Consider the following 12,956-nt stretch of genomic DNA (forward strand, 5'->3'; position numbering starts at 1 on the left):
ACAGAAGCACTAGATCAGGCCCTAAGAACCAGATATGTTTAGGTGGAGGTGGAAATAACATCCCGCCTATATGCAGGAAATGCAGTATGAAAAATGAGATCATAAACCACATAACAAACGAAGGTCTGGCACTTACACAGAACCAGTACAAAAAGAGGTATGATTCAGTAGCAAAAGCCCTCCACTGGAGCCTGTGTAAGAAACACCAGTTACCTTTCAGTAATAAGTGGTACAAGCACCAACCTGAGGAAGTGACAGAAAACGATCAGGCAAAGATCCTCTGGGACTATGGTATCAGAACAGATAGGGTGATACATGCCAATAGACCAGACATGACGTTGATTGACAAAATCAAGATGACAGTATCACTCATTGATGTTGCAATACCATGGGACACTAGAGTAAATGAGAAAGAAAGAGAAAAATTTGATAAGTATTGAGACCTGAAAATAGAAATAAGAAGGATATGGAATAGAGACACTAGGTACGATCCCGAGATCTCTGAAAAGGAACCTGGAAAAACTAGATGCCGAAGCAGCTGTAGGACTCGTGCAGAAGAGTGTGCTACTGGAAACAGCACACACAGTAAGAGAAGTGACAGACGGGAACCCCACACTATAAAAACCACCCAGTTGAATAGGATGACTGTGATATAATAATAATAATAATAATAATAATAATAATAATAATAATAATAAAACTAACCCTCTAGGAAAAGAAAGTGTGTGAATAGTATGATTGTAGTAAAAAACAGTATGTATGGCAGTATGAAATTTAGTGTTAAGACGTGTTAACATCTTTGGCAAGTCTTTGTATTCTTGTAGCATTATTAAGAAAAGAGAGAATTCATAATTGGTGTGGCTGACTGACAAGGTTAAAAACATGTCTGGTGAGTTTGAATTTTTAATTCTGATTTAACTATACAAATAACTAATTTCAGTTAAAAGGAAATACTGTGAGATTTTGGAAATATAAATTCAAATTGTTTTAGGGTACAAAGATAATAGAAAATAATTAATCCTTGGAATCCTTGCTTCCTACCACTGTTAATTCTTTTCTATTTTATTCACTCTTTCAGATGATGGGGAAATGATTTTCAAAATGGAGGAATTAGTACCAACTAGTGAGGAGAATATAAAACCAAAAACTGCTATTCCTCATCCCATAATTTCAAAACAATCAGCGTTACCAGCTTCAAATGTCCCATCAGTACCATCTGCAACATCAATATGTTCATCAACGTCTTCACAGAGATCATCAACAAGGTCAAGGAATGATCCTAAGTTTACAACTTACCATGTAAGTGAAACAAGATAAGCATGACCAGTTGGTTTTTACCTCAATATATATTATGTGTTTCATATTAAACATATTGGGAATATATGATGAAGTGAGTAAAGCAGGTAAATAGTAATAATTACTAAAGAAGAAAAACTTTTTCATTTGTGGATTTTATAACTGATAGCATTTTGAAAATGTTGATGACAATTTTGATAATTTTCCAAAATTTTTTGGTTTTATAAGATTTAGAAAGTAGCTTCTGAATTTTCTAACCCCTTTAAAATAGCTTTACTTTTCATTATACCATGCAGCAAAGCAACTTCAGTGTGTTTTTGATGGGCTACAATGACAGTGAAGAAAATTCATTGTTATGTCATATACTGTTTAAATTTTATCTCAAACTCTAAGCTTGAACATTATCAAAATTCAGTATGTACTGAATGTCAAGTAGGTTTTTCTTCATGCCATTAAAAACAAGGTTGGGTGTCAGTAGATTAATAATTCCTAGAAACCTTGTATGTACTAGTAAATACTGCATCAATTTACTCAGTATTCATGTGTCCAGTTATACCTGTAGAAGCAACTCTTGATAACCAAGTTTCTGTGCATTGATTATGTTGTAAAAATGTCAAGGTCAACTTCAGGGATTTTAGGTGAAAGTTATGTAAAAATTTTGGTCAGTATACTTTGATTTAAACCTGTATATAAAATAGTAAATTCCTAGAATTATATGAAACTATGCAGTATGGAGGAGCATTGTTATGCAAGTATGTTGTCAAAAGAGGTTATAGTTTATTTATTAACAATTTCATGTTATGAGTGCCACACTTGAGACAATAACAATCATACTTGGACTGAGATTTTGAGGCTAATTAACTCATTTATTCTCTTCTGTCTAAGATCAATTGAAAATGGGTACTGTATGCCAGTTCTGATGGTACTTTTTCTGTAAAATCTGTAGTACAGTAATTTATTTTAACCAATAAATAAATCACTTCTCAGCCTTTTGTATGTAAGGTAGTACGGTATATTGGAATTGTATTTGTGGTTTTGGGGTACTATTCCCCATAACTGATAAAACAATACAACAAATTTTGATATCACACTTTATAAACTCATTACTGTATGGCATAAGTAGTTATACAAAATGTGTTATGATTAGGGTTTTATACAATTTAATTCTAATAATATTGCCTGGCCCCTTTAAAGTGTTCAGAACTATTATTTTGCAGGGCACTTTTGAAACTTTAGTAAGGATACATGTAAATTTTCAGGTCATTTAAATATTTTGATCTTGTAATACACTATACGAGATTATATTATACTTGCATTAATGATAATGCACATAACTGGGATATGTATAATATCTAAAGGAGTACGGAATACTGTAAAATAATTAGACTTTAGCCCTAGAAACTAATTTGTCGTTTAACTCATTTCAGAAATTAAAAACTTTTCAAAGTATTAAAATCTACCTGATAGGGCATATTTAATGTTACAGAAGAAAGTTTTATTTTTATTTTCTGAATCAGTAAATTTAACTTTAGGAAAAAGAAGCTGAATAAGAATAATGCTTAGGTAATGTGTGTGATTTTAAAAGTTTTGTGTTCTCCGGATTCGCGGACTCACTGATTCGCGGATTTCTCTCTGGACCATATTTACCGATTATCAGTGGGGGATTCACCTATTCGCTGGATTTTCCGGCGAAAATCATCACCAATTAGTGTATTTTGATGTTATTTTCATGACTAAGTGCATTTTTATGGTACAAAAATGATTTACTAATTTTCAAATATTAATACGTACTGATTAATACTGTATTAGTAAGGTTAATAAGATTAAATGATATCACATGGTAAAAATAGTAATTCTCTCTCTCTCTCTCTCTCTCTCTCTCTCTCTCTCTCTCTCTCTCTCTCTCTCTCTCTCTTCTACAGATATGTATGGTTTTTTTGTATAATAAATAATTGATTTCATATTTTCAAATATTAATATTATGTATACAGCAATAAACATCAATTCATTAAAGAAAATACTAAAGTGAATTAGTAAGATTTTAGTTTATAAATTTGAAAAATTTTGTAAGAATGAAGGAAATCCCAGTCTTCTCTCTCAAGCTCCAGGTACTAAAACTGTCAAACATATCAAGTAATGGGATGGAGGGGGAGGAGCTGTTGTGTTGTTGCCACCAAGTGTTCATGCAATTTCTCTCTCTCTCTCTCTCTCTCTCTCTCTCTCTCTCTCTCTCTCTCTCTCTCTCTCTCTCTCTCTCTCTCTCTCTCTCTCTCTCTCTCTCTCTCTCTTTTCCCACACAGGATATGTATGTCATAGTGGTAACTCCCTCCCTCGGTTTCGCTGTAAGCGATATAAGTATTTTCTGAGAGAACAGAGAGATAAACACACACTCTCTCTCTCTCTTTAATGAGATGAAAAAATTTTTATGTTACTAGTATGTAAAATGTTTATTGATATTTTCTGTTGTTAATAATAATAATAATAATTATACTTTATTAAAAGTAATGGCTACTTCAGCAGCATTACACTTGTAGAGATTCTTCTCTATTTTCCGAATAGCGGCTTTTTCCGTGCTACTTAGACAGGCTAGTAGAGCGCCTATGGAGGTCATGATCAAATACAGAGCCAAAATTGGTGTATATATTTGAATTTTACAGATAACTATGATACCATAGTTATCAAAGTCATTAACGATATATATATATATATATATATATATATATATATATATATATATATATATATATGTCTCTCTATCTCTCTCTCTCTCTCTCTCTCTTTCTTGAAGCAAGCGAGCTTTCGTCTGGAGCTGCCAGACATCCTCGGCTGGGAAGCTGAGGGTGGACTGATCTTGAAGCGGTGTCCGTCCTCGTTTATATTTGGAGTTGACAGCAGGGGGTCCGCCCCATGCTGATCTACTATTGGCTGGTGGCGGTAGGTCTTCGTTTTCATTGGTGGCTTGAACCGGGTCTCAAGCCACTTTCCATGCGTTGATGGTTGCGATACTGTAAGTCCTGCAGCCGCCTAGACCTCCTTAGCGGCGCGGTTACGTCGATGGGCGTTTCGCTATGCTGCGGGACGTCACGGCTAACTTGATTATGATTGGCTGCGGGAGTATCTGTCGTTCGGGGGCGTCGTCTTCCGTGGAGTTATTGTGCTCGGTGGTGTCATTGTTGGTGGCAGGTCTTCTCATACTCGTAGGGAGGAGAAATTCTTCCTGCGTCGTATTTAGTGTAGGTCTTACTTGCTGGATGAGAAGCGCCTCCAGCAGGCGTAACCGACGGGCATCAAGGGCCTTCCCGATGATCTTCGTGTTTTGGATGATCACATACCGGGAGATGGCCTCTTGATGTTTGGTGCGTGCGTGATTTTTGATAGCCCCCTCTTGGGCGTGGCACGAGAGTCTCTTCCGACAGGCGCATGGTAGTCATACCAACATAGGCGCCGCTGCAACCGCGGACTGGGCATGTATACTGGTACACCACATGCGTCTGCTTCAGGGGGTCTCGTACCTGTGGAGAGGGGTTATTTTTCATAATTAGGTCGCCCGTCCTCCGATTCTGGTAGTAGATAATTAGGGTCGATATTTTTGGTGTCGTCGGTCGGGGATACATTTTCAGAAATAATTTTCTTTACTGAGTCCTCTTCTTCACGGTAATGTGAGCTCATGAAGGCTTTATAATACAGCTTGATATTATCCTGGGGGCGGGGTTGCGGGCTCTCACTACCGTACCATTTCTCCAGGGCTGTACGGACTTCTCTGCTTATTAATTTATTTGAATACCCGTTATTTACGAGTACTTGGGAGGCGCGGTCGAGTTCCTGATGAGTGTCCTGCCAGGTCGAGCAGTGGGAGAGGGCTCTCCTGACGAAGGCCCTGACGGTCGTGCTTTTGAATCTGGCGGGGCACTCGCTGTCACCATTGAGGCAAAGTCCTAGGTTGGTTTTCTTTGTGTAGACGGAAGTACGGAGGCCGTCTTCCGTCTTACTCACAAGGACGTCGAGGAAGGGGAGCCGATCGTCGGTGCTGTATTCAACAGTGTAATTCAGCACGACCGTCAGGGCCTTCGTCAGGAGAGCCCTCTCCCACTGCTCGACCTGGCAGGACACTCATCAGGAACTCGACCGCGCCTCCCAAGTACTCGTAAATAACGGGTATTCAAATAAATTAATAAGCAGAGAAGTCCGTACAGCCCTGGAGAAATGGTACGGTAGTGAGAGCCCGCAACCCCGCCCCCAGGATAATATCAAGCTGTATTATAAAGCCTTCATGAGCTCACATTACCGTGAAGAAGAGGACTCAGTAAAGAAAATTATTTCTGAAAATGTATCCCCGACCGACGACACCAAAAATATCGACCTAATTATCTACTACCAGAATCGGAGGACGCGCGACCTAATTATGAAAAATAACCCCTCTCCACAGGTACGAGACCCCCTGAAGCAGACGCATGTGGTGTACCAGTATACATGCCCAGTCCGCGGTTGCAGCGGCGCCTACGTTGGTATGACTACCATGCGCCTGTCGAAGAGACTCTCGTGCCACGCCCAAGAGGGGGCTATCAAAAATCACGCACGCACCAAACATCAAGAGGCCATCTCCCGGGATGTGATCATCCAAAACACGAAGATCATCGGGAAGGCCCTTGATGCCCGTCGGTTACGCCTGCTGGAGGCGCTTCTCATCCAGCAAGTAAGACCTACACTAAATACGACGCAGGAAGAATTTCTCCTCCCTACGAGTATGAGAAGACCTGCCACCAACAATGACACCACCGAGCACGACAACTCCACGGAAGACGACGCCCCCGAACGAGATACTCCCGCAGCCAATCATAATCAAGTTAGCCGTGACGTCCCGCAGCATAGCGAAACGCCCATCGACGTAACCGCGCCGCTAAGGACTTACAGTATCGCAACCATCAACGCATGGAAAGTGGCTTGAGACCCGGTTCAAGCCACCAATGAAAACGAAGACCTACCGCCACCAGCCAATAGTAGATCAGCATGGGGCGGACCCCTGCTGTCAACTCCAAATATAAACGAGGACGGACACCGCTTCAAGATCAGTCCACCCTCAGCTTCCCAGCCCGAGGATGTCTGGCAGCTCCAGACGAAAGCTCGCTTGCTTCAAGAAAGAGAGAGAGAGAGAGAAAGAGAGAGACATATATATATATATATCGTTAATGACTTTGATAACTATGGTATCATAGTTTATCTGTAAAATTCAAATATATGCACCAATTTTGGCTCTGTATTTGATCATGACCTCCATAGGCGCTCTACTAGCCTGTCTAAGTAGCACGGATAAAGCCGCTATTCGGAAAATAGAGAAGAATCTCTACAAGTGTAATGCTGCTGAAGTAGCCATTACTTTTAATAAAGTATGCTTGAGAGAGGGTCTGCTTCCTAAGTACAATAATAATAATAATTATTATTATTATTATTATTATTATTATTATTATTATTATTATTATTATTATTATAAAACTAATTGCAAAATTGGTATGTGGTAGTATTTTAAAGAGATAAAAATGACCTTTCCATTTCACTTACGTAAGGATAACTCCTCTCTCTTACTGTGATAAGAGAATTTTTATGGTAGATGCATGTGTTTATTAATATTTTCAAATAATAATAATAATAATAATAATAATAATAATAATAATAATATAATAATATAACTAACTTCAAATGAAAATTCCTCCCTTCGTCTTTTTCTGTATCAATTTCCCTACCCTCTCGTAGCTTGGAGCTGGGAAGCTGTCAAATTTGTCGAGGGTTTTTATGCAATGTCTCTCTCTCTCTCTCTCTCTCTCTCTCTCTCTCTCTCCTCTCTCTCTCTCTCTCTCTCTCTCTCTTAATAAGGAAATCCTTTTTATGGTACATGCATGTAATAAATTTATTATTAATATTTTCCAATAATAATACTATGTGTAATAATAATACTATAAATGTAATGAAAAAATTCATATGTGAGTATTTTAAATACAATAATCTTTCCATTTCGCTCTTTTAAATACTGTAAGGACAGTCAATCTCTCTCTCTCTCTCTCTTGGCTGTAAGTGTTAGAAGTACGTATGTATGTACGTACGTATATACCTTTAAGGGTACTAATGTTTAGGATTACTTTGAAATTATATTAATACAGTCTCTAAGATTAATACATTAATATGATAATAATTTAAGGTAAATTTGATGTAGGATGTTACATAAGGTTTACATTTGGTCTCTCTCTCTCTCTCTCTCTCTCTCTCTCTCTCTCTCTCTCTCTCTCTCTCTCTCTCTCTCTCTCTCTCTCTCTCTCTCTTATTGGCTGTTTATATATTTCTAATGGTAAAATGTTTAAGATGACTTTGGAATGATATTAATAATACCAATTCAATGGTATCTTTGATGTAGGATGATACTTTAAGTATACATTTGGTAGTATTTGAATTTTCAAGATATGGAGATATGGGCATTTTTAGAGGGGAGTTCTAACTATTCGTGGGTTTATGCTATTTGCGGGGCCCTAGTACACATCCCCGCGAATATGGGGGGAACACTGTACTGCTTTTTGTAACAGCACTTAAATTTGTATTTTTCCTATATTATTGGATAATCATGATAGAAAATGTTATAATCCTGTTAAACTTTTACATTAATAAATGGGTATCTTTGCAAAGGTTTGAGATGTACACCTTCATAAAATCTCATAATTACTATGTACTTTACTGTTTAAAAGTTTCTTAGTATGCATAAGGTCACCTTTATAATAGTCTTTTTATTAATTTTTTTTACAGACATCCCCAAGGGAGAGGTATGGAGTGGAAATCACTCCTCTCTCGTATGTTCCAGGAGGACGAATCGAACGTCATCTAGGAAACTTGAATTTCTTCTTCATTAGAGAAAGTACTAGCATTAAAGAGGTAAATATGGAATTCACCAAGTGTATGCTTTATCTTGGGATTTTTACTCGCATTCAAAATTAATTTGACTGCAATATTTTAATGTACATTACTCCGAAGTACCTTAAATACCATATACTACTAAAATATTCAATAAAAAAATAAAACAGGTTTGGCCATAGGAAGAACCTATTTTTGGTAGCTGCTGTGAGTCTTCAAAAGAGTTACACTCATGGTCCACCCAGGGCTCCATAAAACAGAATATTCTCATGGTCCCCCAAGGGCTCTATAAGACAGACCAACCAATTACAAAGAATTCTCTTACACGTAGTTGGTCTTGGCCAGAATAGTGCTTGTTGGTACAGTGATAGAATATAAAGGACTTAGGATAGGAGGGCTTTATCTCCTGTTGCATAATGATTAATTAGGCTTTTGTACTACTATTTCTTTGCACGTTCTCTGCAAAATTACAATTATAACTGACATACTCCCCCTCATTATCACAGGGGTCATGGAGGACAGCGTTGCAGCCTGACTCCTGGCAGTGGGTGGCCTGTAAGTGAAATGATACATGAGTATCAACACTAACTCGTTGGACTAAGTCCATGAAGTGATATATCATAACACCGGAGTACACCGGAGTTACTCGATAGTTTAAGGCTTGGTCTCTACCTGTTCTCCTGCCGTGTAAAGTGGTGGGTGTCCGATAGAGTTGGTAAAACTAGAATCAGTGCGTCTCCGGTGTTGCTGGAGGACGAAAAATCACCGGAACCGAATTACCTAATATATACGACGGAACGAGGAGTACAAGAACGGAGCAGGAGGGGACCAGCAATTATGGCGGGTAGGATGACTACGCCATAAAAAAGCATCAGAATAAGTAGGTGGTGAACCCGGGTGGTGAGCAGGGTCTCCGCCGACTTAGCAAACATAAAGGATGTATACAATCAATAAATGTAATAAAAGTAAACATGCAATAGTAAAAAACACATGGCGGAGCTCTTCTACAGTCACCAAACTTAGGGCCTGGCGGAGCCGGAGCCCCTATCTGCCAGAGCGGGAAGGATGGTGACTCGGGGTGAGAGAGAGCTTGGCTCGGTAACCGAGGAGATCCGAGCGCAGCTGAGCCTGGTGGCCAACCGAGGCTCGGCCGCTCAGGGAAACCCCTCGGTACCGAAGGGTGGGAGCGGTGCGAGCCGAGCCAGCGTCGTGTGTCCCCCCTACTAACTCCCGTATCCCCCCCGTGGAGGGGGGGGGGGAAGAGGGGAGGGAGCTCGGATGGTTGCCAGGGACAACGGGAACGAGCAGATCTCCCCCCTAGAGGAGGGAGGAAGCGTGGGGGACTGACGCAGGGTGGCTCACGGCGATCGCCTGGCCTCGTCGTGGACGTGGTGTGAGCCACGCAGTAAGACAGACCAGGCGTAGGCCACCTCTAACCGTCTCAAAAGGCATGCATACAAAAACATCCTAACAGAAACACGGGGGGAAGAAGAAAAACTCAGGATAAGAGAAAGAATAGTCCTGGAGAAGCTAGGCCGGGCCAACCAAGAAGGGAGGACGACTAGCGACTTGAAGGAGCTGGCCTAAGCTGATACGTAGGAACGTAGGGCGGTGGCCAGGGTGGTCAGGACCAAAAGATAGGACGTATGTCCTAAGGGAGCCTATCACAGACCTAAATACAAAGGAACATGCATGCATGAACTCTGAGCTAAGGAGTGATGCAGGCTACGAGCTCGTGAGAACTCAAGGAAACCCCCTTGTAAAGACATGAATAAATATATATGTCAAAACTGCAAAATCATAATGGAAAACATGTACTGCTAAATATTCAAACGCAATCGGTATAGGGGACCGAAAGAACCACGAAATAATGAAACATGTGGGAGCGAGCCGCGCAAGGCGACTCTGTAACAAAGCCGTCGGGGACGCCGTCTTCATAGCCTAAAATAAAATGGTTAAACGGGCCCTTGTCCGGCTAAAAACATGTGAAACACTTCTAGCAGTACTTAACTTAGACGCAGCGATGGCTTGGCGTTCCATGGTGATATAAATCCAGAAAGAAAGCACAAAAACACAGATCGAGAAAAACACGTGCGAACTGGATGGTGCTAACGAAAAGGATGACCGGTGGAGGCGCTGGTGGTAGCGTTGGGGGTGCTAGTAGTAGTCGTAGCTGGGAGTGGGCCTTGCATTGGCCCCTCTTTGGTAGAGGGATTTCAAAGAGTGATGAATCTAAATGGTAAGAGACCCGTGGTAGTGGTTTCACTCGCCCCAGAAACCATACCGACACCTTTTAATAAGGTGAGCAAGCCAGAATATTCTGGCATTTCCATTTTTGCTTTTTTCTCTGGTATGTTAGCATTAATTTACCTTAGAAATGTGTGCTAAAAGGACATTTCACGTAGCGACACGGGCTGAGCCCAGAAAAAACATACCTCGGCGGAGGCTTCAGACACCAGGATGTAGCACGTGGAGCAGTTCTCGTGGTGCCACACCGTGTAGTCGTCCACCCTCACAGCGCACCCCACATGGGAACGGCACACCTCATGGCCACAGGGGTCCTGCAGTACTGCATTGCAGCCCTTCTCTTGACAACAGGTAACCTGTAAGTCGAATGATACACGAGTAGCATTGAAAACCTCCGGAGAAGTTTAACAATTAATTATCAGACTGCTGCCGGAGTGGCTCCGGCGTGCAGAGTGTCGTTATATATACAGATACATATCTATGTTTATACATATTTAAAATAATAAAGGAAGGTAATTGTCACTCTGTCACAATTACTCTGGGGCCTGAATATAAAACCTGATGTCACGAGTGGAACGTGAGAGCATGCATTCAACAACTCCAGTCGGGGCTGGAGTAAAAACTTCATAGAATTATGAATGAGGCATACTCGGTGCCGGGAGTAACATTCAAGTGATAGGGGGGAAGAGTGCTGAGACTGGGTGACAAAAACCTGGCGGAGTGGGAACTCCATCGTAAAGACATAATATATTAATATACGTGTATGTGTGTGCTATGGCAAGAGACATCATATATACATAAAATGAAACAAAAACCATAAAAATAGAGCTCCACGATAAGGCCGGAGCCTTAAGTCTGAAAATCCCAAGCTCAAGGTCAGGGCCGGCGTCAGCCCGGGGTCTGAGACCGCCGGAGCAGGTGGGAGGGTGACAGACGTGAGGGGTTGGTGGAGGGATTGTAGTCATACGTAGGGTGAAAGGGAGGAAGTCCCGGCCTCCCATGCCTAAAGGCCCACCTTAGTGGTGGAGGGAGGGGGAGGGACGAGTCCCTAGACCCTGTAGACAGGTGGATGGGTACGATACGCCTGAGCACCGAGTGTGTCCCTCCCCCTCCCCCTCCCCCTCCCCCAGGCACTCCCCCCCTTTCCTAAGTAGACTCGGACAGGCTAGCTGGGTAGTGAGCAAGTCGTCACCGCACCGAGGTGGGTGAGCGGGTAGGAAGGGGGGGAAGTGAGGGAGGGAGGTGGGAGGTCGGTAACAGGGTGGCTCGTACGCGATCAACTTGAAACCTTCTCAGCTGGGTGAACAGACACGCGGTGTGAAAAGACCAGTCGATGAGGGAAGGCCTATAGGCCAGCTCAAGCTGCAACCATAGCACACGAATAAAATAATAATAAAATATCAATAATGAGATAGCTAACTAGCCTAGCACGGGGGTGGAAAGGTGAAATAACAAATGGAAGAGAGAAAGAAATGTCCTGAAGGGCTAGGCTAATCGCAAATCTGACGATTTGGGTGTGTTAGCCTGGTCCTCACGCGGCTAGATAGTATGCCGTACCGAAGGAATCGGGGGCAGGCGACTGGGGAGCAGAAGGACAATACGAAGGGACAAGGTCCCAACGAAGGAAGAGGAATATAAATCCTAACGACAGTGAACCGAGATCTGACTAGGCTAGGCTACGATCCGAAACGTGGTCGAAGCGATACAACCCCCGTGAAGGGCTATAATGAATAAAATCAAGCTAACTGCATTAAATGATAATAAATATAAATGATAAGGTAAAATACTGCATAACATCGTATGTCCAGATGGTATAGGAGACCAAAAGGAGCATGAGAGACCGCCATGCGGTCGACGAGTCGGGAGAAGGCGGCGCGGGAACAATGATGCTCCCGCTACCTTACTTCTAAGACTCAAAAAACGATGTAGATCTTTATAATGAGATCTGAAACCTTAAAAGCAGTACTTAACTTGGATGCAGAAGCTTGAGCCATCTTGGATCAGGGAAAAATTCCAGACGAAAGCAAAAACACAACACAAAGGAAAAGTGCGTGCAACGCTAACGATGCTATCGAAAGGAATGACACCAGAGACGCTCACTGTAGTAGTAGCGGGTAGTGGGGCTTTGGTTTGGCTCCTCTGTAGACGGGGGATTTTGGCGGAGAAGGAAGCTAATTGGCAAGGGACCTCTGGTAGTGGTTTCCACTCGCTCTTTTACTATACCGACACCTTTATTAAAAGGTGAGCGAGCCAGTTATTCTGGCACTGTTGTTTCTCTTTTTTCTCTGGTATGTATAGCAATATTTATGCCTTAGAAATGAGAATCAAGGATGCATTTCACGGAGCGACACGGGCTAAGCCCAGAAAAGCTAAATTGACCAATAAACAATGAAATACAACAATTTGGACCATATACCTAACTTCATACGTACTACTAATATGTACTACATAGTACCTGTAAATAAAGTGTATTAGTGTACATGGTATACAAGAAATACTGTACGTACATACGTACGTATGTA

General features: G+C 41.5%; 1 protein-coding gene across 4 annotated transcripts in view; it reads left to right on the plus strand.

Annotated features, from left to right (window-relative positions):
- Positions 1–12,956, plus strand: part of LOC135225732 (uncharacterized) — a 391,490-nt gene that overhangs the window by 340,680 nt on the left and 37,854 nt on the right. For all 4 annotated transcript variants that reach the window (XM_064265117.1, XM_064265118.1, XM_064265116.1 and 1 more), the window contains 2 exons: positions 1,079–1,299; positions 8,083–8,208. In XM_064265117.1, the coding sequence (XP_064121187.1) occupies positions 1,079–1,299; positions 8,083–8,208 (347 nt within the window). The remainder of the gene's footprint in view (positions 1–1,078; positions 1,300–8,082; positions 8,209–12,956) is intronic.

The sequence above is a fragment of the Macrobrachium nipponense genome, chromosome 13, assembly GCF_015104395.2.
Source record: "Macrobrachium nipponense isolate FS-2020 chromosome 13, ASM1510439v2, whole genome shotgun sequence".
Lineage (NCBI taxonomy): Eukaryota > Metazoa > Arthropoda > Malacostraca > Decapoda > Palaemonidae > Macrobrachium > Macrobrachium nipponense.